General features: G+C 47.9%; 1 protein-coding gene across 2 annotated transcripts in view; it reads right to left on the bottom strand.

The window, feature by feature from the left end:
- b4galnt4a (beta-1,4-N-acetyl-galactosaminyl transferase 4a) overlaps positions 1-27780 on the bottom strand; it is a 659811-nt gene that overhangs the window by 289799 nt on the left and 342232 nt on the right. For both annotated transcript variants that reach the window (XM_067993694.1, XM_067993695.1), the window contains exons 3-5: positions 23722-23835; positions 4157-4252; positions 1265-1355 (exon numbers count right to left, since the gene is read on the bottom strand). In XM_067993694.1, coding sequence (XP_067849795.1) covers positions 1265-1355; positions 4157-4252; positions 23722-23835 — 301 coding nt within the window. The remainder of the gene's footprint in view (positions 1-1264; positions 1356-4156; positions 4253-23721; positions 23836-27780) is intronic.

Below are 27780 nucleotides of genomic sequence, written 5' to 3'. Positions count from 1 at the left end.
TCTATTTTATCACTAACATGTACAGTATGAATATCTAACTCGTGTTCATCCTTGACCTCAGGTCACCTTCCAGTCCTGAACCCCTCAAAGCTGTGCTACTGTTTTGAAGAATGTTTGACTGACTAAAATGAATAAACATTTGGCATTCACCCGCCGCTATTTTATTTTTGTTCACTACTTTTGTACAGCTTTACTTTGAAGGTGGCTGTCATGAGTGATGGTGCATGAAAGTGGTTATACAGCACCATACACACAGACATTAAATCTGGTTTTATGACACATCGGGGTAGGAAAGGTGTTACTTCATTTAAATGGTTGAGTAATTTACCCTGAAGTAATGCTGATGTGATGAACTTCAGGCTCATTAGTTCCATCTTCCAGAGAAAGTGGGGAAGATATAAACTGGCTGCAATCAATGATGATATCATCAGGACTTCTCAGTTTTAGCTCACTACTGATGTTTGACAATAGGTGTGATGCCATTTGTACTCTGCTGCTGAAGCAACAATAGGAGGGAAGGCAGGACACTGGGCAAGGGAGCAAATGGCCAACAGTTCATTAAAGTCAAATATCAGCGTTGGTTGCCAGAGTCATTTCTCCTTTACCAGTCATCCATTTTCAGACAGCAAAAATTCAGTTCAATTCACACTCAGGGTTCAACACTGGATCCAACAACAACTTGCATTTATATATAGCACCCATTAATGCAGTAGAACGTCCCAAGGTGTTTCACAGGCGTGTAATCAGACAAAAATTGCTACCGAGCCAAAGAAGACGACATTAGGACAGGCGATCAAAAGTTGGTCAAAGAGATAGGCTTTAGAGAAAGGAGGAGAGAGAGGTGGAGAGGTTTAGGGAGGGAATACCAGAGCTTAGCGCCTAAACGGCTGAAGATACGGCGGGGTGAAGGAAGTGGGGCCAGGCAGTTCAAACCAGGGCCTGTTCTTGCCCATTTTAATTTGTAATAAACGTTGAATATTATTTTTTGACATCTACCATTATTTATGTTTATAATTGGGGAATTAATACCCGTTCTACCTGGCTTCACCCCCCTCTGGGTTGGCTGGAGTGACAGTCTTGCATGATTGTGAACCTTGTCCACAGCTCGCTCACACACAAAAATGATGACCCTGGTGAGCTAACAGCAGTTTATTTTCAATATCCTTTTGCCTTTGCTGGATTGTTGGTGGTAGAATTGCAACATCAGTGACCACCAACAAAGAGGCTACTGGAGACATTTCTGAGTATGCCACTCCATCCTTACCATCTTTGTAGGGGTGTATGTAGCCGAATATCCGAAGCCCATAGTTCTTCCATTTTGGAGAAACAGCAATTTTGTTCACTGAGGTACGCGTCTGAAACAAAACGACAACTTTTCATTTCTCATATTTACCCACTGATCATTAGAGGTTTATGCATCAGTCTCAACATAATAATAATCGAGGACCTGTGACCCCTGACAAATTTGCCCAATTTTGTGTTATTTCAAGAGTGGGTAGGGGTTTTTCCCCTTCTCTTTGCAGGTCACTCATCAACTGTCCTCAGCCAGAAGCAGCAGACTGTGTGGGAATGCTCTTCTGTCCAATTGCCAGTAAACTGCGGTCCTAACCCCAACCTCACAAAAACTTAACCTACTTTGCCACCAGCCGTTCTTGAAGGCTCTTTGAGCGATGTTACCAGTTTAGTGTCAATTAGTCTCAAGTGTCGAGCAGTTTTGTGATAAAGACTAGCAACTGTGCTAAGACTGCCACGCTCAAACTACTTCAGTGAGTGAAGACACCTATATCCCCCCTTTCTCAATTAATATTCAGGTTGTAGAAAAAGTGCTAGAACAACCAACTATGCTACCCTATTCCCTAATGGATCTCATTATAATTGTTGTTATAACAGTAATATATGAGGTTTATTTTATTTGAAATATTAGTAATTGCTTAATTAACAAAAATCATAGGATCATAGAATTTTATAGCAGAGTAGGAGGCCATACAGTCCATCACACTGATTCTCTGAAAGAATTATCCATTTAGTCCCATTTCCCTGGGTATTATCCATAGCCTTTGAAATTCTGTTTTATCAAATATCTATCTAGTTCGCTTTTAAAAGTTATTATGGAGTCTGCTTCCGGCAGGGCATTTCATATCCTATCAACCCTCCGTGTTAGAAATAAATTCTATGCCTTCAGATACCGACTCACTTTCCCAAATTACCGAAATAAAACCCCTCAGCAGATTTCCTCTTAACCTTCTTTGTTCTAAGGAAAAGAGTTCCAGTTTCTCTAGATTTTCCTCATCCCTGGATCATCTTAGTGAATTTCTTAAGTTCTTTCTCTTTGGCCGTGACATTTTTCCTGAAATGAGGAGCCTAACACTGAGCACTGTATTCTAACTACGGCCTAATCAATGTTTTGTTTAATTTACATTACCTTTTTGCTTTTGTATTCTGTTTATAAAACCAAGGATCTCATGATTTTGCTTTCTTTTTCACAACTTTATCAACTTGCCTTCACACCAATCTGAAGCAGCCAAAAATATGTTTGGCGTTTTCTCCTCGCTAGCATCAGATTCAGTTCCTGACACAAGTCAGTTGGATATTTGACCATCCGCACGCTCCAAGATGGACAGGATAGCGATGCATAGAAACATAGAAACATAGAAAATAGGTGCCGGAGTAGGCCATTCGGCCTTTCCAGACTGCTCCCGCCATTCAATATGATCATGGCTAATCCTCTATCTCAATACCATATTCCCGCTCTCTCCCCATACCCCTTGATGCCTTTTGTGTCTAGAAATCTATCTAGCTCCTTCTTGAATATATTCAGTGACTTGGCCTCCACAGCCTTCTGTGGTAGAGAATTCCACAGGTTCACCACCCTCTGAGTGAAGAAATTTCTCCTCATCTCAGTCCTAAATGTCCTACCCCGTATCCTGAGACTGTGACCCCTCGTTCTGGAACCCCCCCAGCCAGGGGAAACATCCTCCCTGCATCCAGTCTGTCCAACCCTGTCAGAATTTTATATGTTTCAATGAGATCCCCTCTCATTCTTCGAAACCCGAGTGAATATAGGCCGAGTCGACCCAATCTCTCCTCATACGACAGTCCATGCAATGAGTTAGAACTCTTACCTCTGGAACCCGAACCCAAATCCAGCCCAGACTGATGGGACTGAATTGCTCTCTTTCTGCCAACTGTAAGGGTTCTATGTGAAATACCACTGAGCAATTCTAACTCAGTTCCTGATGGGCATGTCCACAGAACAAACTGCCCGTGCTTTGATACTAAATCTAAAGTGTTTTTAGTTCACAGACACTGTTTTCCCGCAAGTGGTAATTTCTCAATTTTTACAGGGCCATAAAAAAAAACTTGCATTTATATAGAGCCTTTCACGACCTTAGGATGTCACTAAGCGCTTTACAGCCAATTAAATATTTTTGAAGTGTAGTCAGTGTTGTGATGTAGGAAACGCAACAGCCAATTTGTGCACTGCAAGGTCTCACAAACAAGGTAATGACCAGATAATCTGGGGATTTTTTAAGTAATGTTGGTTAAGGGATAAATATTGGCCAGGACACTGGGGAGAACGCACCAGTTGTTCTTCAAAATTCTGCCATGAGATCTTTTACATCTGCCTGAGAGGGTAGAAGGGGTCTTGGTTTAACATCTCATCTGAAAGACGGCACCTCCAACAGTGCAGCACTCCCTCAGTACTGCTCTGGAGTGTCAGCCGGGATTATGTGCTCAAGTCTCTGGAGAGGGGCTTGAACCCACAACCATCTGACTCAGAGGTGAGAGTGTTACCAAGTAAGCCATGGCTGACACCTATTATCAGGGGAACATGGAAAGTGTTTTCTCCATGGAATGGATGGAAAAACAAGAGAGTGAGTTATCCGGTGCTGATCTCATACACCTCCTGGCAGCCGGGTTCAAACAGCAGTACCAGCAGAGACGGAGCAGCAAATCGTCTGCCTCCCCTCTTGACTGGAGTTGCGGGAGACCTTACAAAAGGATAAAAATAAATTGGAAAAGGGGGAAGGCGGCAGCAAAAGGAATGAGGAGAATTTCGGTGATGCATCCTCACATCGTTACCTTTCAAATTTCTTGCGGTGAAACCAGAAAAGAGATGCCATTAGGTCAAGGTCTAAATCTACAGTTTACTTACATGAGGGTATAGTGGAAAATGAATATTCTTCCGAAGCTGATAAATTGAAGAGCCACACCAATCCTCAAAAACATGAAGGTTTACTTTGCCTTTGTACTGCAAAATTAAAAGAAAGCAAAACATTTATCACAATATCCCAGTGTTGATAGTCAAGTGCACATGCAACACAGGCAGCACCTCATTACAACATTGGCTCCTCATGGAATCAGAGAATGTTTAAGGATCCATAGCACAAGGACTATCAATCATTTTCACAGCCTGGCTAGTGCAGATGTACATAAGCTGCCTTGAGTATCCCTGTGGAAAAGCTCAAACTGCTGCCTCCTTGCAGAATGACGGTGTTAATGACACAGAAACACGTGCTAATGTCATAAGTTTGCACCTTTTGCATTCCCGGCATGGGAATGGGGAAATAATTGGAACTCAAAAAGTTAGTGACGTGGAAAATACTGTATTAAGAAAATGCCTCAAAGTGATTTCACTTTTCGAACCTGCCTCCCCCTAGACAGGCCATTGCAACATTGAACATTTGGATGCAACACTGGGCAAAATTTCAAAATGGAGTGCCATGGTACCTTACTGCAAAGTTAAACAATATCGGCTTCTGCTGATTTTAAAAATAGGCCCATTTTTCTGTACATCCGCCCTCTAACTCCAATAAAAACAAAACACAAGGACAAATTTCTTTTGACAAAAAAATGGAAAAATATTTGCTTTTTCCTGAATTAACCAGTGACCCACACAGTTGCTGAGAAAGGATTAAGAAATGTCCAATGATGCACTTAGACAGAAGGAGAAATGCAAGAATGTTACTTTGTTCTTCAGTTCCTCATCTAAGCTGGAAAGCAAGTTAGCCCCGGGGTAGCTGGCAAGTTTTTTCTATCTTGGCTAAAATACTAGGATATTAATGGTAAATGACTGGTGGTTCTGCTCAGTCACTTCGATTCACTCCACTTGATATCAAGAAGCGGCTGAGTGCACTGGACACGGCAAAGGCTGGTTGGTCAGTCACTTGTAGAAATGTTGGACAGTAATACCCAGTGAGAAGCAACCTTGTGGTACCTATAATCCCATAACTGGCTGTGAGGTTAGACTGTTATCCTGTTCCCTTTCAGGTTAGATGAATGGTGGCAGCAGTGGGGCAGACTGAATTACTGCTCATACTAATTGATTAAAGGCAGGAAAAGATTAAACTTGTCACCGATACAATAGAAGCACGTGGCAATACTGACAAATTGGCTCATGGCAGAGGGACTCAGAGTAGGAAAAAGGGGCCCCCAAACTACAGGACTCAGTCTTGCCATTTCTGCATCAGGGTTGGCCAGAATGAAAAAATCATCCTCGACTCAGTGTCAACTAGCTGTCTGCTTGCTGGAAACACTGACAGGCTAATACCACACAGAGTTACTTCTGTCAAAAACTTCTAAAATGCAGCCTGTTTGAGGCAGTAAGAGCAGTAAATTGGAAGAACTGTCAGAAAAGGTCATCAGGCTCAGAAGAAACGCTGACATTTTTATTACGCACAGAAAAGGAATGCAGGCAATATAAGTGCCATCAGAAATTAGCTGCAATTTGTCATTCTTTATATTGAGTAATATCTATGTGAAAAATATTCTTGACAACTGTGCTCATTCAGGATAGGCAAGGGGGATCTCTTTGGAGTCAAGCGGGCTCCAAGATCACATGCCTGGCAATGCATCCTCTGTGGCAGACTTGGCAATCTCATATTTAAGCCTGTTCGGTCTACAGTATTCCGAAGCCAGTCCAGTCAGCCTGGCTCATTGAGGAGACCAGGACGGGTAGACCTACATCTATGAACTGGGGGTTAAGATTCTTCCCACTCAGCCTCAGGTATCCCTGCAAGCTAATGCCCAAACAAGTAAGGAGATCCTAGCTGGATAATCAGTGGATAGCTTATCGATGCTCTGTTGTGGTTTTGGCTCCAGATGTAATCCTTTATACTCTTCAGGGTCCTTAATTCTTGTCTACCTACACTTAAGTTCTCCAAGTTAAGTAGGTCAGGGGTGTCACTACAGGGGAAAAATGGCCATTCCATTGGGATCTCTACTTAAGTGGATTTCACAGTAAACTCCTAATTAAGGTGATGTATTTCCCCATGTGTCAGACACCTGGCTGACCGAAAAAAGTGATATTTCAATGGTATAAAGTCTCCTTTTTCATTTCCACTCCTTCTCGACTATCGAGAGGGAAAGCAGAGACTGAGTAAGAGAGCTAGACAGAGAGAGAGTAGAGATGGAGGCTGCACAAAAGACAAGAGAAAAAAAAATTGACAAACACATGGAAGAAATTAAATAAAAGCCAAAAGCTAAGAAGTTAACAAAAGTAGACTAGCAGACATATCGAGGGGAGGGGGGGGGGGAGCGGAATGGCAGATGGACAGGAGGAAGAAACAAAATCTAAGTCACTTGCTCCTCAAACTCATTCACATCTAGACTTCTATATATGTTGATTTCCCAAACTTGGTTGAGGCAAAGATGAGGAACAAAAGGCCAAAACGAATGCAAGAAGAACTGGCAGGTCATTTCATCCACCTTCACCCCCACCTCCACCAAAACTGCTGTGTGCCTCCTAATATTTAGAACAGAAGCAGGAAGAGTCAGAGGAAGATTGCTTTCCCTTCCTGCCAGGGGGACCGAGGCAGGAGACTGGGGGAGCAGGAAAGTCATAATTTGTTTTCCAAACAAGGCAAATAAATGTATATAAAAGGTAATTGCACTTATTGATTTGACATCTGGCAGACTCTTTAGTAATGATGTTAAATTATTTGGTGAACTTCCTTCTAATTTTTCTTTCAGTGTTTGCAGTTATCAATCTGCACACACTAACTTTGGAAATTAGATGCATGAGTGCAGTGCATTTAAAAAATGTCAAATTCAATCTTGCTGCACTGCGCCATAAATTAAAAAATGTGATGAACATTCACAATAATCAATACAAATATTCAATCAGAAGCTGGAATTGTTTACATACAGCACTCCTGCAAACAATTCGTCACATAGATAAAAAATAGAGCTGGATGCAGTGTGTTCGTGAACACCCAAAGGTGCAGACTAAATCGGACGTCAGCGTTGACGGATCAAACAATAAAGTTTTCATTAAACCTGGATAGCTCTCTGCTGAGTTACTTAAGCATTTGGAACACCTTGGCTAGTGCCAATTCAAAGTTATTATGCATTTTATTGCTGTGATTTTATTGCCTTTAAATGGAGCTTTGTTAATTACATTTTACTCAAGCTTTTCCGTAAGAGCAAAGGATTAAACAGTCAATGAGCAGCACTTGATTTTCAGGCTATTCTTTGGAAAGAATTTGCTGAGAAGCAACATCAACTTGCATTTACATTGCACCATTAATATAGAAAGCACCTCCCAAAATGCTTCACAAAGGTGCAATAAAAAATATCAGTTTTTAAATTAATCTTCTTTTCTCTTCGTCTTTTTTAAACGCACTGGAGTAGATTTTGACTTTGTGAGATAGTGTAAAATGGGTGATAGTGAATCAGCAGCCCCTTTTACATCTCTCTTGATTTAAAAATCGGGAGAGATATAAAACGGGCTGCCGACTCGCAGCTGTTTTACACCATGGAACAAAATCAAAATCTACCCCACTATTTCTCAGGTCAGGAGGTCAGTCATGCAACCTTCTTCCCAAAACTCTGCCAATTCCACTCTGTAATGGCACTAGGTGACATGTGTAAGTGCCTTGGAGTGAATCAACTGGATGCGCTCTCCTCTGTAGGTTTTATTTAGCACCTCCGACTGACAAGATTGGAAACTCAGCTCTGTGTAAGTCTGTTCCCTACTTGATAGCACTACAAATCAGCACACCAATGTCCCCTCTTAAACCATATCGTAAATTGATGGTCTATAAATTTCTAAAAAGGAAAGTACGGAACAGAAGGACATTAATACATGATATTTGTCAGCCATGGCTCAGTGGTAGTACTCTCACCTCTGAGTCAGAAGGTTGTAGGTTCAAGTCACATTCCAGCACTTGAGCACATAATCTAGGCTGACACTTCAGTGCAGTACTGAGGGAGTGCTGCACTGTCAGAGGTGTCACCTTTCGGATGAGATATTAAGCCGAGGCCCTTATTGCTCTCTCAGGTGGATGCAAAAGATCCCATAGCACTGTTCGAAGAAAAGCAAGGGAGAACTGGCCAAAGTTTATCCCTCGACCAACATCACTAAAAAAAGCATATTACCTGGTCATTATCGGGTTGCTGTTTGTGGGACCTTGCTGTGTGCAAATTGGCTTCCGAGTTTTGATACATTTCAAGTGAATGCACTTTAAAAGTACTTCAATTGCTGTGAGGCGCTTTAGGATATCCATAGGCAGTGAAAAGTGCAATATAAATGCAAGTTCTTTCTTTCTATTTTGGGTATAAGCTACTACTAACTGTAACTGTGAAATTTTGGTTCATAAATACTGCTACAGTCCTCTCAGAGGTTAACGCAGAAATGCTCTTTAGGGCTCACCACAAGAGCAGTGACCACTGTGGTCAGAGCTACAATTCCCGAAGGTTTAATTCAGACAGATTTTAAATAGCTACTAATACACCGGACCAAATGCAAGAAAAATAAGGTTGGTATAGTACTGAGCTATCAAATGCCACCTGAAGTAGCAGCAGGATAGCAACATTCATTAAAGAGAGGTGGATAACAGTGGCCCACATTAGAAAGCACTCAGCTCACCACTGTGCAGAGGGCTGACTAATGAATTAAAGAGCGTTGCAGAAGAAGCAAGTCTCACTTGGAAGCTCTGGAGCAAGTGTCCGATAATTCGGAGCCAACAGCAGAAGCACAGGCACAGCAGAGCGATGCACAGAATGGGGTAATTACTGTTAAAGCTCCAACGAACAATTCAGCAACTATTATGCTCGAACACAGCTCAGAGCTAATTAAAGCAGGAAGCCAAAGCAGAGATGCGCAGAGTTTTATTTACATGAGCCAGCAGGAGACGGCTCACAAAGTGTGCATCTTCTCTCAGGTTTTATGTCAGAAATATATTATTTCTGGTGGCGATCGAAATTTCTCTTTGAAATGGTACATGACTGCAACTCGTGGAGTTATTCCTGTGGAGCCTACAAAACCTGACACTTCTTCACACCCAGACATAACGTACGCATGCATCTACTCATAACCTACACAATCCCTTGATTGGTCAGCTGGATGTCTGACATCGACAGAAACCCACCATCAGAGTCTCCAAAACAACCAATGCAGGCACAATTTCTGTTTGCCCGATATGAAGTGCATATCTTCTCTCTGTAGGTACACATCCTGCTTATCTGAGCCCACAGAGCTTAGGCACAGGTTGGCAGAGCCAAGGCTTAGCGACCAACAAGTGTGCACAGTGTAATGCTGGAGATTAACTAGATAAAATTGCACAGCCAACCAGCACAGAACACTGGTAAGGTTTCTGCTGCTTATCCAGCCAGTTTTCAGGACCATGCTACATGTTAAGGCATTGGTTTTCTGGAGCCCCAGTCGTAGGTTCATCTGTGAACCTGACTGGCTGGTCAGTCATCATTATCCTGGAGTACTGCAGACCTGCCTACATCAGGTATTGGATTACAGAGACATGGGGCCCGATTTTACCAGGGGTGCGGGTTGGCAGCGGGTGGTCAGTCGGGCTCGAGGAAAACGCGCCGTCCAAATTGAGTGCGTTGCGCGCGCAATCGCGGGATGATTGATGTAATTAGCCGGCAGTTACGGGTTCCGCGCTTCTCAGCTGCGTGCCGGCGGCCTGCGCATGCGCATTGACGTCTGAGCGATGGTGGCGCTCTATTTAAAGGGGCAGTCCACCAAAGCCCCTCCAGCCACAAACTATACTCCATGAAGGATGGAGGAGCACAGGGGTAAGGCTGCTCCCCGTTTCACGGACCACGCCCTCCAGGTGCTGCTGGACGGGGTCTGCATGAGGAGGGAGATGCTGTTCCCCACAGGTGGAAGGAGGTGCCCTGCCAGCGCCACCAAGAGGGCATGGGAGGAGGTGGCCGCTGAGGTCACAAGCAGGGGCAACACCACCCGCACTTGGATTCAGTGCCGCAAGAGATTCAATGACCTCACCAGGTCCGGGATAGTGAGTACACTAACGCACTCTGCGTCACTCCGTCTTCCACATCACCTCAAACACCTCACAACCCCATCTCCACTGACAGCACTGCGCTCCCGCACCAATCCTCACAGCCACCCAACTATCATCCTCACAGTGCCTGCACGTACCCACCGTCCCTGTCCCCACTCGACCACTACCACACACCCCAATGCCCATACAATGGGATGGCCATGTGGCACACGCATCCTCCCATCCATCTGGCACACGCTCAACCCACTCACACCAATGCTTGAAGCGTCTCACATTGTAATCATCACTCAATAACGTTTTTGTGTTTTGCCCTCACAGGAGAAGAGGGCCAGGAATGCACGCGATAGGGCACGCACCGGAGGGGGCCCGCCACACGAGGTGGCCCTGACAGACGCCGATGTCGAGGCACTGGAGATCAGCCGCACGCTGCATTGCCTGTCGGTGGCGGATGGCGAGTCTGGTTCTGGCGAAACGGCCGGTAAGGGAAAGCTGGCACTCATGACTCATGAGCGCGAATGATCTTAGCATCACATGGCATATGCCGCACCGCCACATTTGGTCACATGCCTGATATTTCCCTCTGTTCTCTTGCAGGACCGTCTGCGATCGACGTTTCGGTTGAGGGCGATTCCTCAGAGGACATGCCCGTCTCTGAGGGTGCATCGTCACACATGAGCCTTGCATCCACCAGCGCAGATACACACACCTCGGTGGGTCCCCCCCCTCAGTTAGTTGGGATTGCACATGGTGAGTCACCGCGCACACATGAGCATGAGCAGACCCTAGTGGCAGGGTCAGCCGCGGAGGGTCCGCGTCGGTGTGAGCACTCTTCTCCAGGCTTTGCTCAGCCGGACCCAGATGCTGAACCCAGGGGGCCACCTGTCAAAAGGAGAGTCGTCGAGGGGCACCAGAACATTGCTGAGGTACTGGGAGAGGTGCCACGCGCACTCTCCACAATCGCACGGAGGATGGAGGAGTCCAACTCCTGCATGAGGGGAATGGTGGCACAGGTGCAGGAGGGTATCGCCGAGATAGTGTCGCAGGGACGTGAAGGCATCTCTGAGATAGTGTCACGGGTAGGTGTGGGAACGTCTGGGGTGGAGGACAGGCTAGCCTCCCTCGAGCGTCACGCACAGCTCACCAATGAGTCCATCCAGGCCCTCACAACGGCTGTTCGGATTCAGGGTGAGCAACATTCTGCCGCCATTTACAGGTTGACAGATACATTGGAGGTGGCCTTGCAAGGTCTCACCCACGTCATCCAAACTGCCGTCCAGCAGGGTGGAAGGGGTGATGTGGGCCTTGGCCATGAGAGGGAAGATGGTGAACGGGGAAATGGAAGTGTGGACGCTACTCAAGGCGCCCCCACGTCTCACCCGTTGCCCCCCTCTCAACCAGTGCCTGCAATAGTCCATCCTCTCCAGGTGGTCGAGTCTGCCCCTGCACAGGTGCAGGAGGAGCAGTCTGTGGAGGTGCCCTCACGGGCACCAAAACTCAGGGGGCGTCGGCCCAAAGCATCTACCCAGTCAGGGCACGAACAGGAGCAACCTGCCACCACCTCTGCTGGAGCCACAGGGGTAGCACCAGGTAGGGGTACCCGGAAACGAAAGCCTAAAGTTCCGTGAGCACACAGGGATTGCACCAGGGTGTTTGTCTATTTGTTTTTTTTAAATTTCCACTCTTTGAATGTCACCACAAAATAAACTCACTTTTTCTCACCAATGCAGCCACCTCTTGTCCATAATTCTGCGGCTTGTGCAATATGTCCCTTCCGTGCGCCTCATCATGACGACGACCACCCCGTCCCACCCATTGGGCATAATACAGTGGGTGCAGGTGTACAGGCACCACTCTTCTGTGGAGGGAGCCTGTATGGACCCTCGTCTGTGCACGTTATGACATGTGAACGCCTCACACAGTGTGATGTTAGGAGAACCGTTGGCATATGAGTGCCTCCTTGGCCTGACGAGCACGCAGGTGAGCCGGTGTTCGGGCCATGGGTCATTCCTCCTCCTCTCCCTCTTCCTCCTCCTCCTCCTCCTCCTCATTGTCATCCTCAATGTGGGTGGCGGGTGTTCATGGGGCCTCCTCCAGCGGCACCCCTCTCTGTAGTGCCATGTTATGCAGGGCACAGCAGACAACTATAATTCGTCCCACTCTGAATGACGTGTATTGGAGCGCTCCCCCGGAACGATCAAGGCACCTGAAGCGCATCTTGAGCAGCCCTATAGCCTGCTCAATTGTAGACCTGGTAGCAATGTGGCTGTCATTATACTGACGCTGCGGCTCGGTAATGGGGTTCCTCAGAGGTGTCATAAGCCACGTGTGCAGGGGATATCCCTTGTCGCCGAGGAGCCAGCCGTTGCCGGCGTTGGGTGCGTGGAAGAGGGGCGGGACGGTGGACTCCCTGAGGACGAAGGCATCGTGGCAGCTGCCAGGGTATCTGGCGCACACGTGTAGGAATCTCTGGCGGTGGTCACAAATGAGCTGGGCGTTCATGGAGTGATACCCTTTCCTGTTGATGAACAGCCCTGGCTCATGTGGAGGTGCCCGTATTGCTATGTGTGTGCGATCGATTACACCCTGCACCCGTGGGAAGCCAGCCACAGCATGGAATCCAACCGCCCTCTCCGTCTGGCTGCGCTCATCCATGGCGAAGTTGATGTAGTTCGAGGCCCTGCGGAACAACCCATCGGTGACCTGCCTTATGAACTTGTGTGATGTCCCGGTGATGTCCCCCGTGGCACCCTGGAAGGATCCGGAGGCGAAGAAGTTGAGGGCAGTGGTGACTTTGACGGCGACGGGTAAGAAGATGCTGCTTGGTCCATCCGGGAGCAGCTCGTCATTGAGGAGGCTGCAGATGTCGGTGACTACCTGGCGAGTGACTCTGAGCCTACGTATGCACTGCTGCTCAGAGAGGTCCATGAAGCTGAGCCTCGGTCTGTAGACCCTGTGCGGAGGGTAGTGCCTCCTGCGACGCATCTCTCTCTGCGGATGCCCTCCATCCTGCTGTGCAGGTGAATGTGCCACAGCACCGTGTTGTGGGGATGCATGTCTCTGAGGCGGACGGCGTGGACTGCGAGGCTGCTGAGGCTGGTCATGCTGTTCGTCCTCCGAGGATGTCAACGCAGCACCCATCTGGCAGGTGTAGGTTTGCGGGTTTGTGCACGCTAGAAAAGTGTGTCCTCGCACAGGGGTTGCACTTCCACGCCGGTGAATCTTCTTGCTTGGAGGAGGGTGGTGGAGGGCAGGCGTTGCCCAATGTTACGGAGTGTCCTCCTGCGTTGGTGAAGGCTCTCCCCCCCACCTGTGGAATGCACCTTGGCAGCTGCCACAGGCTGCTGGCTGCAACACGTCCGTTGAGAGTGTGAGTGTTTCCCCCAGTATGGGAAACAGTCTCATTTCACTGTAAAATCCCACACCTGTTAAATAAACAGCTCAATCAGGTCATTTAATGACCTGAAATACGTAGATAAATACACTCAAGTGGAACCCCGCTGGCTTTAATTGCCTGCGGAATTCCCACCAGCGGGGGCTACGCACGCACCCCCGCACGTCAGCGCGGAACCCGGAAGTGGGCGGGATCGAGGCGCGATCCGGTCCCGCTCCTCGAAATCGGGATTTTAGAGGCCCCCCCGCCGAGAACGCACCCGGGACCGGGTGCTAAAATCGGGCCCATGGTTTCCAACTTCCATCACTAGGCATGTCATCTCGGAGGTAACTTGATCCCAAAAATAGGCCCACTTTCTGCTCCCTCCTCTTCTCCCTCCCCAGGATGATAGTCACTAGTTGATCTTTAGACAACTGACAAGTGTGGGTTTGAATCTTCACACAAACTGTGGTCAGAAGGATCTCACAAGTGGCATGGTGAACAGCACAACACACCATAAAATATATAAGTGTACTGGTGCCATTCTCCTGACAACAGCATGGGCACACACCATATCCCATCAATCTATAGCTCCACCTGTTAGAAATGAGGAGTCTCTCTGCAACCTAATGATGGTAGGGATCAGGCCCTGAGTTTATTATGAGGATTGTTCTCATGCCAGGCCTCAAGGTAATATTTCTAGCAACTGTTGTCCCAAGATTCAGAGCTGCCTCATCAGATTGCAATGGACATCTCTTCGATATGATGCAAGGACCAACACAACACAGGGAAGCTTGTGGCGCATCAGCCATCTTGATCTTCTTTAGATGTCGGCAACAACTGCTTAATCATGTAAGGGGTATTGGCAAAGAGGCATGCCCACTGTGACAGGGGCTTCCCTTCCAGGGTTCTCAGTGACAGGTCAATATAGGCCAGAGATCTCCCTCCTTACAACCATTTCCCCTTCTTCTCACAATCCACTTCGCAGCTTGTTATCTGGATCCCATACATCCGTTGCATGAGTTCTGAACCATGATTCAGAACTGATTGAACATAAATCTTAAACACCACAGGCTCAACCTGCATTGAGACTTTGCTGTCATTGAAGGAAGATGAGAAAGGTCCTTTGCCCTTGTTCAATTTGCTGCCAAAGGGCTGTGCTCAGGCTGAAGTTGGCATCCACCAGGATCCCCGGCTACTGATATGAATCAGCATTTAAGAAAGACACCCATTATGTCTTCAAACTAATACTTTAGCAAATCCCTCTTAAGTTGTGAAAAGCCATACCATCACTATATTCCACTGGTTAACCCATTATTCAAGATAGTGAATGGTGTGCCCCAGGTCCCCAGGTGAATGCGCCAACAACACAAAATTATCTGCATTACCATCAGAAATGGCTCTAAGATTGTCCCTTAAAATCTATCTAGCACATTGTTGGTGAGCCACTGAATAGGATGAATGATAGTGAGAAATCTTGCCTCACTTCTCCTTCTAGGATGATAGCTTGAATGAGTCTCCCATCTAACTTTAAACAAATTTTAGAGGTGGAGTACACATTTAGGATCAAATGCAAGAGTTAGCCATATATTCACATAGCTTCCACCTTCTTCATGAAGAGCGCATAAGACACTGGGTTGAAGGCCTTGCAAAAATCGCTCAAAACAACGTAAGTGGCTTTCCCCTGAGCCTTACAATTTCTTATAAAGCTACAATCAGCTCTACACATTTCTCACAAAAGTAAAATCTAGCATGTTCCTTTTCGATTACTCCACTGGCCTGAAAAGCATCCAATATGTATGCCGCAACAACCTAAATTATATATAGGGACTAATATCCCTTTCCCAACACTAGCTCTGCATGCACACACTTTATGGAGGCATCTGATCATAAACAACAGCTCCACCACCATTTCCCCACCTAAACACATACATAACTTACGGGGAGATCATTATATGCACATGTCCACAACGCTACTACTCATGGATATATTTATTCAATACCGACAGACCCCAACATATGTATTGCTTTATAATTTATATATCTAAACACTGATCCACCCAACCCCCTCCCGCAACCTCCCGCCAATAACTTTAAGGTATCTATTCAAAATCTGCAGGCCTTAATGCCCATAAAAACAAACTGGAACTCATGAAGGTAGCTGTTCATATGCCAACTCGCCTTCCTACCCCCAAACTATACATACAAGAATTACTTTCAGAGGCATCTATTCAGAATAGGTCTATCTAACGTTTTGAAAAATTAACTCAATGCACTGAATTAATCGGTCTATTTGTGGGAGCAGACTATTGGGCCTCAGTGACTGAGTGTACTCTTCCCCTCTTAACTAAATTAAAGACATCATTGCTTTTGCAACACATATCAAACCTCAATGCCAGATGACTGTTTCTTGAATGTTCTTACTTTCAAACATTATCAGTATCTGTATATTTGTACAGATGTATTGGCCCCGATATTTACAGGGAGTTGGGGAGGGAGCGGGGGCGACTGCCAGCAGCCAGGAAACCTGGAAATACGGGAACCGTGGAGGTGCTGCCGATTTAACGGCAGGACCTCATTTGAATTTTTTAACACTGTTTCCCACCCACCAGCCAGCCAGATTGACAGGCTGTCGGGCAGGAAGGTCTGCGGTAGAAGGCCGTGGCTGGAGAGGAGAGATGGAGGGAGGGAGATATAGCGGGGGGATGGCGGGGGGGGGGCGGGGAGAGCCCATGGGGGGTTGAATCATTGGGGGTCGGATTGCGGCGGCGGGGGGGGGGGTCAGATCACTGGGGAGATCGGCATCGGATCGTGGGGGGGTCAGCATCAGATCGCGGGGGATCGGATCGCAGGGGATTGGATCGCAGGGGGATCAGCATCAGATCACGGGGGATCAGATCGCAGGGGATCAGCATCAGATCACGGGGGATCAGATCGCGGGGGATCGGATCGCAGGGGGATCAGCATCAGATCGCGGGGGATCAGATCGCGAGGGATCAGATCGCAGGGGATTGGATCGCAGGGGATTGGATCGCAGCGGATCAGCATCAGATCGCAGGGGATCAGGTCACGGGGGATCGGATCGCAGAGGTGATCGACCGGTCGTGAGGAAGGGGACTAGAGATCGCTAGGAGGGGGTCTGGAGATCGTGGCAGGTTAGCTTGAAGGGCTGGGGGAAGCCCTCCTGTTCCTCCTGGCCCACAAGTAGTGATGGATCCAGAAGTTTTCACCTCCCTTTAGCTGCCAGTTTCCCAAGCCCTGGGAAACCCGGCCCGCTGCCATTAAATCCAAATGGCTGCTAAAATCTGAGGCATGCAGTCTCATTAACATATCAGAAGTATTAACCCACCTCTCGAGAGCGGGTTACTCGCCCGCCCCCCATCGCGCCCCGGTTAAATCGGAAGTAGACGCACTTGCAGTAGGTTGGGGTCAGGTTTCACATTTTTTACAAATTTAACTCCCCTCCGACCCTCTCCCGCCCATCCTGGGGTCTTAAAAGTCCCCCCAATGAGTCTTAAACTCCTGTATATTTAATTTTCTTTATCTGGACTTTTCTTGCTTTCTGTTATTTCCTGCAGTCTCTCTCCTTTTCAGTTACCACCCTTAATACTTTCTGCTGGACCTGGGCTCTTTGGTGATAAAGAAATGAGTCTTTTCATTCACAGCAATCTCTCGATCTGTTCCATTACCTCGAGTTTCCTTCAATATTTCCACCTTTGATTCATCAATTTGATTCCTTTCTTTTCCATTGTGACAGATGTTATCACTTCATCGCTGACAGTCTGACCTGCTCACTCTGGAGCTGCCAATAGATCTCTACCCACTGCTGACTAACCCTCTGACCCATGGGAATCTCCAGTTCTGTCAGCAAACTCCAATCCTCTGACTGATCCTTCAACCTGAACACTCACTTGATTAACCCTTCTGGCTGTCTCTGTAATCTGCACTCAACTTTCACTCTATCCATAGACTCCACTCTTATCCTATGTCACAAAGTAACTCCCTGTTGAACGTGGCTGGCCCCAGCCAAACCACTCTTTAGCTGCACCTGCACTTATCATCTCAACTGACTCTCCAAGCTGTCGAGCTGTGTCAGTACTTGTTCCCACCTCCACTTCTCAGCTTGTTCCAGAAGAGTGTTCCATGAGTAATAACAGGGTTCAGCTCACCCTGCCAATTTGCTCTTTTAGTTCCTGTTTCCTTTCCCATCTGTACTTGACAGTTTTAATTAATAATCTTTCAAGTGCAATTTTAACCAATTACAGATGTCTGGTTGTGAATAAATATCGTACAGATTCTAACATTGACATTAAGGAAATTGAGGTAGCCTGTTTTACAAATACCTGACATTTACCCACTTTGATGAAAACAGTTCTTATTCGGCAGCACAATGGAAAACTAATTTATTGTATTTTTTTAATGTAACCATGGATATTGGTCACGGTGGTGTAGTGGTTATGCTAATGGACTAGTAATCCAGAGCGTGTGAGTTCAAACCCCACCCTGGCAGTTTGCGAATTTGAATTCAGTTTAAAAAAAGCTGGTGTCAGTAAAAGTGACCATGATGCTGTCAGATTGTTGTAAAAACCTAACTGGTTCACTAATGCCCTTTAGGGAAGGAAAACTGCCAGTTTGGCCTATATGTGACAACTCCAGTCACACACCAACACGGCTGACTCTTAACTGGTCTCAGTTGAATCAAGCCACTACCGGTGGTTCAAGAAGAAAGCCCACCACCACCACCTTCTCAGGGCAGCTAGGGATGGGCAATAAATGCCGGCCTAGCCAGTGACACCCACATCCTGAGAAAGAATTCAAAAAAATATACAGAATAAAATGTGTTTCAGTAATAACTACATTAAGATGGAAGCAGTTAATCGTTACTAATCTTCAAGATGGAGACTGCAATTCAGCTGTTTGCAACATGCAGATAGGTTCTTTGATTTGTACATTAGCCACACGCAGAAGCTTTGTCTGAGGTGCTAATCAAATTATACAAATTAGCTGATATGTGAGACATGGACAAGCAGCAAACAGATGCCCATGAAACAATTCTATGAACTGGATGCATCATTCTTTCTTTGAGCTATTAGTTCAGAGGCCTTTCAGACTAGAATGTACATGGCAGGCTTTTTTGTCATAGCTTCAGTTCAATTTGGTTCAGTTACTGGAGTTGGCAGTTGCACTCCATGATCCAGATTTTCATTTTCAGTGCCTAAGCATAAAAGTTGCTCCCACTGGGAGCGCCTAGAGCAAACTCAGGCACAAGCTGACCATAATTTTCCATCCATTGTGGAAAACTGTGAGCAGCTTGTGCCCCAGTTTGTGACAGATGCTCAACTTCAGGTGAATCTCTTATACCCAGGCACTGAAGATGAAAATCTGGGCTCATAGGTTGATTTAGGAACTGAATCACTCATATACAATGTTTGCATCAGGAAATCTATAAAAGACTGTTTCCTCCAAAAGTCTTGCACATTGTCAGACTATCTCAGAAATATATTCTGAAAAAGATATTTTAACTTCTTGTGAACTGATTCTATCTGGACTCAATTACTCCAATGCTCTCCTTGGTGCCCTCTCATCTATCACCTTTCACAAACCACTCACCGCCATTGCTCCCTTTCCCTTAGCACTTCAAGTTTAATATCCTCATCCTCATCTTGAAATCACTCCATGGCTTTACCCTACCCTATCTTAGTATCCTCCTACAGCCTCTAACCTCTGCATTCCTCTGACTCCAGCCTCTTGTGCAACCCCCTCTCCCTTTGCCTCGCCATTGGCAGCTGAGCCTTCAGCCACCAGGATCCCACATTCTGCAATTCCCTCTCTAAACTCCTCTGTCTCTCCACCTTTCCCCTCTTTTAAAATTCCTTCAAAAACCATATCGGTGACCACTTGTATGCTCCTTTCCTGGCTCTGCATCTTTTTGCATACACCTTCTATGAAGCACATTGAGAATTTTTTTTACATTGAAGGCTCTATATAAATGGCAGTTGTTGCTGCTGTGGCGTTGTCTTACTTGTAAATAAATCTATTAGTTTTAGCCTTTACAGAACATTCTGACAGTTTGTAATTTACCACTTTTTGGAGAAGAAAGAAGAAAGTAGTCGGTATCTGACGTGGTCTCCACGGACATGGAGTAATCATTTGTCCCGTGAAACACTATCCCACTCACAACTCACATCCCACCTTCCACCCTCTGTAAACTTCTGCTGCCTGTGTCCTAACTCATCCCTGTGCTGGCCGACCTACATTGGCTCCCGGCCTGGCAACGCCTCAGATTTTAAATTCTCATCCTTGTGTTCAAATCCCTCCATGACCTCACCCCTCCCTACCTCTGCAACCTCTTCCAGCCCTACAAACGTCCGAGATCTCTGCGCTCCTCCAATTCTGACCTCTTGCGCATCCACGATTTCCACTGCCCCACCATTGGCAGCCGTGTCTTCAGCTGCCTAGGCCCAAAGCTCTGGAAGTCCCTCCATAAACCTCTCTACCCCTCTCTCCTCCTTTAAGGTGCGCCTTGAAACTTAACTCTTTGACCAAGCTTTTGGTCACCTGTCCTAATATCTCTTTATGTGACTCGGTTTCAAATTTTGTTTGCTAACACTCCTGTGAAGCTCTTCGGGACGTTTTACTACATTAAAGGTGCTATATAAATGCAAGTTGTTATTGTTATTGGAGGGCAGAGGTTTTAGTTCACAGCAGACTCAGTGTGCTTATGAAAATGGCCTCTCTACTATAAGCGCAAATTAAAAATGTTGAAAGAACCCAAATCATAATACTTGAATCCTGCATTAACCAACACCTTATATTACTCTTGTCCTGCCCTTAGCCACAATAGCTCCCAAATTAAAGCTATAGGTTCTGATTCCGCAGATTTATTGAGCAGTTCCTCATCTCCCTGCATGGATTTTCAATGATATTACAGGGACTTTCAGTGATATAGGTGGACTTTCAAAAGGTCTTCAATAAGGTAGACTCTTGACTAAGGTCAGGGTATATGTAGTCAGGGGACAAGTAGCAGAATGGATAAGCAAACTGACTACAAAACAGAAAAGAGAGTAGGGGTTGAAAGGTAGTTACTCAGACTGGCAGAAGGTGGGGAGTGGTATTCCACAGGGATTGGGGCTGGGTCCACTGTTGTTCATCATTTACATTAATGATTGGACTCAGGAATCAGAAGTACAATATCAAAAATTATGGATGACACCAAACTGGGGGGTATAGTTATTGAGGAAGACTGCGACAAAATACAGGACTTCAACAAACTTGCAGAATGGGAAAGTAAATGGCAAACGAATTTCAATATAAATAAGTGTGAAGTGGTGCATTTTAGTAGGAGGAATAAGGAGGCCACCTAGTCCTTGGAAAATAAGAGTCTAAATGGGGTAGAGGCATAAAGGGATCTATGAGTACAGATAAAAAAAATCATTAAATCACTAAAAGCCATAAAAAGTGCAGCAAAGCACTGGAGTACATTTCTAGAGGAATATGTTAAACTGATATCGAATCTTGGTTAGACCACTAGAGTACTATGCACAGCTCTGGTCTCCATATTACAAAAAGGATAAAGAAGCACTGGAGAAAGTACAAAAAAGATTTATAAGGATGATATCGGAACTGAGAGATACAACTTTCAGGAAAGACTGATCAGGCTGTCTAGAATGGAGAAGACTGAGAGATGACGCCTCAATTTTAAAATTCCCATCCTAATCCCTCCATGGCCTCGCCCCTCCCTATCTCTGTAACCTCCTCCAGCCCTACAACCCTCCGAGATCTCTGCGCTCCTCCAATTCTTGCCTCTTGCACCTTGCCAATTTTAGTCGCTCCACCATTAGCGCCTGTGTCTTCACCTGCCGAAGCCATAAGCTCTGGAATTCCCTCCCTAAACCTCTCCGCCTCTCTACCTCTCTCTCCTCCTTTAAGTCGCTCCATGAAAACTACCTCTTTGGCCAAGCTTTTGGTCATCTGGCCTAATATCTCCTATGTTGCTTGGTGTCAAATTTTGTTTCATAATCGCTCTTATGAAGCTCCTTGGAACGTTTTACTACATTAAAGGCGCTATATGAATGCAAGGTGTTGTTGTTGTTGTTGTTGTTGTGACCTGATCGCGTCTTTAAAATAACGAAGGGGCTCGAAAGGGTAGACGTAGAGCAGATATTTCCACTTGAGGGGAGTACAAAACTAGGGGCCATAAATATAAGTAGTCACTAATAAATCCAATAAGAAATTCAGCGGAAACATCTTTACTCAGAGAGTGATGAGAATGTGGTGCTTGCTACCACATGGAATGGTTGACGTGAATAGCACAGATGCATTTAAGGGGAAGCTAGATATGTAAGGGAGAAAGGAATAGAAACATATGCTGATAAGGTGAGAGGAGGCTTGTGTCGAGCATAAACACCGGCATAGATCGGTTGGGCTGAATGGCCTGTTTCTGTGCTGTAAAATTCTATGTAATTCCAATTCCCAGAGATTCCAGAATCCAGAACAGCTCATCGCTTCTCCTATTAGATACTCCTGGATCCTTGAACTAAATGCTTTGCCTGAATACTTGATCCTCCCCTGGACTGACATTCAGTGTTTGCCCCATAGACAACCCAGGCTCCTAGATCAGTGTTCTAAGCTCCATCCTAATGGACATTCCCACCCAACACCATTGCCCACTGCCACTTTGTTTTGGATAAGATTCCTTGAGCTTCATCATTATGACATTAATGACATTTCATGAGATTTACCAAAATCTTGTTTAAGGCAATACGGATGGAATAGTCAGTTAGCACATTGTGTCCCTTCACCCTGCTTAGACCAATAGATTGGAAGGATTATCTCTCTGCTGGCTGTAAGGCTCCGAAGTAATCAAAAGAATGTTTTTGCTTGATCATTTCCTAATGAACATGAGTCTATAGCATAAAACTGCCCATAATTTATCAATAATATTGAATGGACCATCTGACTTAAGGACAGTTGGTGTTGGAAATTAAATCTCCAATTTTAACCTAACCTGCATGGCTCCACTAAAGGCAACAAAGTGTAGGATTGGACGGGGTGCAAAACGGACATCGGCCTGACCCTGTCCCATTCCCGCCAAGTGGGTTAGGTTAAAATCAGGGCTGAAATGTCACACTAGTGCAGGAGAGGATGCTCCTCTGAGGCTGGGGTGAAGAAACAGTTTTTTAAATTGAGACGTCTAGGTGAAGAGCTAAGGCCCTCAGAGCAGAACACCATCAAACCGAAGAGAGTGAGAGGCAAATCAAGAAGGCGTGACCAGGTGACACAACACTTGGGAGGGTGTAGATGAAAGGTGCAGAGTGAGACAATTAAAGAGTTTGATGGTTTTGAGATTCTGAGAAAGAGTATAAGATTAGGTTGCAACAGAGTGAGGATGTTGGGGATCAAACCTGGCCCCGGTACAGGGGTGAGTTTTGTGTGTAAATTTGCCCTACACAGACTGGCATGGAGAAAGAGCAGAGTGCTGACATCTGTGGTAAACAAAAAGGCTTCAAATGAACAACTTACAGCGTCTTTCAGCAGCTGTAGAAAGAGAAAGCATCTGCTGCAAATATCATTGGTTTTATTGTACTCAGACAGAATGAATGGAAGGAGAAAGCATGAAAGGGAGCAAGAGAGGAGACTTTTAAAAAAAATAAAACTGCTATTAGATTCTAAAAACAAATAAAGCTTTATTCGGTCTGTAAGTTAGGTTAAACATGTACAGATTTAGAGAAAATTTGTCCCAAATTGCCAGTTAATGTCTCTATTTTCTACACTTCACGCACCAGTTCTTAAACACATTGGAGCAGTGGCAGTGACTCACGCACTTTCTTGTGTTTCACAGCTTCATACGACAGTATCTACTATTAAAGACCTTAGGTATGTGTAAGTGGAGAAGATACAAAGCATCAATTTTCGAGAGAAAAAAAACAACGTCTAATTTTCTTGGCACTTCATTGCCTGTACAGAGTGGAGGGAATAAATTATAGGAAAAAAAGTCTTATCCCAATTAAAGTGTGTCTGCTGGAGATACTGGACTAGTTTTATGTGCAGTATAGCTAGACATTGCTTTCCACTTCTGATCCTCACCTCTGGTTTCCATGGCAAACTTATTTGAGTCAAGTTCAAAGGCTGTCTGGAAACTCTTGGATAATCGTCAGGTTCATCTTGTGAAGATCTACCATATTTGCTAGGTGTGTCCAGCTGTCAAATAAAACAAAAGATTATCTATCACAACAGATCAAACATGTGACAAGTACAGAGGTATATTTCTAGATGCAACTGGATCCTGTAAGTTGGGGCGACCTGGTGGTAATCATATTGTGCCATTTGTCAGATCATCAACATTGAAGCATTCTCCTTAATGTATTTGCCAAACTTTTTATTTGTGGAAGAATAACCAACCGGCTAGAAAAACATCCCAAGGAGCTTCACAGACGCAGAGGGAAAAAAGGATGCTGAACCAAAGCAGGGGATATTAGCAGGGGTGAACAAAAGCTTGGTCAAAAAGGTATGTTTTAAGGAGGGGATGTATGGGGGGATTTTAACACAAGACTGAGAATTCTAAACTGAGGCATTGGGGGACTATGAGCTAATGTAGGTCAGCAGGGACAGGGGTGATAGACAAGTGGGACAGGATACAAGCAGTAGAGTTTTGGATGAGCTGAAGTTGGAGCTTTTTGTAGTACGCAAGCTGGAGGATGGGAGGCTGGCAAGGAGAGCATTGGCCCCGATATTTACAGGGAGGTGGGGAGGGAGCAGGGAGGGAGCGGCCGGGAAACCCGGAAATACCGGGAAGTCGGAGGTCCTGCCGAATTTAGCAGCAGGACCTCATCAGAATCTTTTTACTCCATTTCCCGTCCAGCAGCCGGGCAGGTTGAGAGGCTAGCTGGCTGCCGGGTGGGAAAGCCCGCGGCACAAGGCAGCAGCCGGGGACTACTGGGGACGGACCCAGCAACTGAGAAGATCGGTTGTCGGTGAGGGGTGGGGGCTGGGAGCATGGTAGCAAGGAGCGAGGGAGAGATCGAGGGAGGGGGAAGAGATCATGGGGAAGATCACGGGGGAAGAGATTGTGGGCTAGTGATCGTGGGGGAAGAGATCGCAGGGGAAGTGATCGCGGGGGAAGAGATGGCGGGGAAGAGGTCGCGGGGGGAGAGATGGCGGGGGGAGAGATGGCGGGAGAAGAGATGGCGGGGGGAGAGATGGCGGGGGGAGAGATGGCGGGGGGAGAGATGGCGGGGGAAGCGATGGCAGGGGGGAAGAGATGGCGGGGGGGAAGAGATTGCGGAGGAAGAGATGGCGGGGGGAAGAGATGGCAGGGGGAGAGATGGCGGGGGGGAAGAGATTGCGGGGGGAGAGATGGCGGGGGAAGCAATGGCGGGGGGGAAGAGATGGCAGGGAGAAGAGATGGCAGGGGGAAGAGATGGCAGGGGGAAGAGATGGCAGGGGGAAGAGATGGCAGGGGGAAGAGATGGCAGGGGGAAGAGATGGTGGGGGGAAGAGATGGCAGGGGGAAGAGATGGCAGGGGGAAGAGATGCCGGGGGAAGAGATGGCAGGGGGAAGAGATGGCGGGGGAGAGATGGCGGGGGGAAGAGATGGCGGGGGAAGAAATGGCAGGGGAAGAGATGGCAGGGGGAAGAAATGGCGGGGGAGAGATGGCGGGGGAGAGATCGCGGGGGAGAGATCGCGGGGAAGAGATGGCAGGGGAGAGATGGCGAGGGGAGAGATCGAGGGGGGAGAGATGGCGGGGGGAGAGATGGCGGGGGAAGAGATCGCGGGGAAGAGATAATGGAGGAAGAGATCGCAGGGGAAGAGATCGTGGGGAAGAGATGGCGGGCGAAGAGATCATGGGGGAAGAGATCGTGGGGGAAGAGATGGCGGGGGGAGAGATGGCGGGGGAAGAGATGGCGGGGGAAGAGATGGCGGAGGAAGAGATGGCGGGGGGAGAGATGGCGGGGGGAGAGATCGCGGGGGAAAGATCGCGGGGGAAAGATCGCGGGGAAGAGATCGTGGGGAAGAGATCGCGGGGGAAGAGATCGCGGAGGAAGAGATGGCGGGGGGAGAGATGGTGGGGGAAGAGATGGCGGGGAAGAGATCGCGGGGGAAGAGATAATGGAGGAAGAGATCGCGGGGAAGAGATAATGGAGGAAGAGATCGCGGGGGAAGAGATCGCGGGGGAAGAGATCGCGGGGGAAGAGATCGCGGGGGAAGAGATCGTGGGGAAGAGATCGTGGAGAAGAGATCGCGGGGGAAGAGATCGCGGAGGGGAGAAATTATGGTGGTGAGAGATCGCGGGGGAAGAGATAACGAAGGAAGAGATCGCGGGGGAAGAGATCACGGGGGAAGAGATCGCGGAGGGGAGAAATTATGGTGCGGAGAGATCGCGGGGGTTTGGCTGATTGCGGGGGATGGGGGGGTTCTGGAGATCGCGGGGGTAGAGATCGTAGCAGGTCTCCTTGAGGGCCCGAGGGGAAGCACTCCAACTCCTCCTGGCCCACAAACATTGCTGGAAATGTATTTACCTACTGGATCTGGCAACTCCCGCCTCCCTTCAGCTGCCGGGTATTCCGAGCCCTGGGAAACCCGGCTCACATCTGTTAACTTTAAATGGCTGCAAAAATCTGAGGAACGGAGCCTTATTAACATATCAAAATGGCTGACCCTGCCTCTCCAGCGATGGTTACCATGGCACTCACGAACTCGCCGTGGTTCAGTCGGAAATAGGCATGTTCGCAGTCGGTTGGGGTCGGGTTTCACATTTTGAACAATTTAAACCCCCCCTCCGCCGGACCCTCTCCCACCCATTGTGGGGGGGGCAGTTAAAACTCCCCCCATTGTGTCTGGAAGTGACAAAGTCATTAACAAAGATTTCAGTGGCAGATGGAGCTAAGGCCGAGGCGGAGGTGGACAATGTTACAAAGTAGGAAGTAGGCGGTCTTTGTGATGTAGAGGATATGGGGCTCAATTTTGAAATGGAGGCGGGTTGACAGGCTGACTGCCGTCAGGAGCAGCAACGCGAGGTGGGGGGCGGGGGGGGGAAGAGAGAGAGCGAGACGACATCCGGCGCTGAGATGAAAGATCGGCGGGGGGGGGGGGGAAGAGGGGAAGATCGGGGGGGGGGGGAGAGAAGGAAGTATGGGGGGGAGAGGGGAAGATCGGGGGGGAGAGGGGAAGATCGGGGGGGGGAGAGGGGAAGATCGGGGGGTGAGAGATCGGGGAGGGGAGAAGGAAGTATGGGGGGGGAGAGGGGAAGATCAGGGGGGAGAGGGGAAGATCAGGGGGGGAGACGGGAAGATCGGGGGGGAGAGATCGGGGAGGGGAGAAGGAAGTATGGGGGGGAGAGGGGAAGATCAGGGGGGAGAGGGGAAGATCAGGGGGGGAGAGGGGAAGATCGGGGGGGGAGAGGGGAAGATCGGGGGGGGAGAGGGGAAGATCGGGGGGGGGAGAGGGGAAGATCGGGGGGGGAGAGGGGAAGATCGGGGGGGGGAGAGGGGAAGATCGGGGGGGAGAGGGGAAGATCGGGGGGGGAGAGGGGAAGATCGGGGGGGGAGAGGGGAAGATCGGGGGGGGAGAGATCGGGGAGGGGAGAAGGGAAGTATGGGGGGGAGAGGGGAAGATCGGGGGGAGAGGGGAAGATCGGGGGGGGGAGAGGGGAAGATCGGGGGGGGAGAGGGGAAGATCGGGGGGGAGAGGGGAAGATCGGGGGGGGAGAGGGGAAGATCGGGGGGGGGAGAGGGGAAGATCGGGGGGGGGAGAGGGGAAGATCGGGGGGGGAGAGGGGAAGATCGGGGGGGGGAGAGGGGAAGATCGGGGGGGGGAGAGGGGAAGATCGGGGGGGAGAGGGGAAGATCGGGGGGGGAGAGGGGAAGATCGGGGGGGGAGAGATCGGGGAGGGGAGAAGGGAAGTATGGGGGGGAGAGGGGAAGATTGGGGGGAGAGGGGAAGATCGGGGGGAGAGGGGAAGATCGGGGGGAGAGGGGAAGATCGGGGGGGGGAGAGGGGAAGATCGGGGGGGAGAGGGGAAGATCGGGGGGAGAGGGGAAGATCAGGGGGGGGAGAGGGGAAGATCAGGGGGGGGAGAGGGGAAGATCAGGGGGGGGAGAGGGGAAGATCGGGGGGGGAGAGATCGGGGCGGGGAGAAGGGAAGT

Source organism: Heptranchias perlo, chromosome 12, assembly GCF_035084215.1.
Source record: "Heptranchias perlo isolate sHepPer1 chromosome 12, sHepPer1.hap1, whole genome shotgun sequence".
In the NCBI taxonomy this organism is placed as follows: Eukaryota; Metazoa; Chordata; class Chondrichthyes; order Hexanchiformes; family Hexanchidae; genus Heptranchias; species Heptranchias perlo.
Note: the sequence above shows the minus strand (reverse complement) of the source record. Positions and strands in the feature narration are given on the sequence as shown.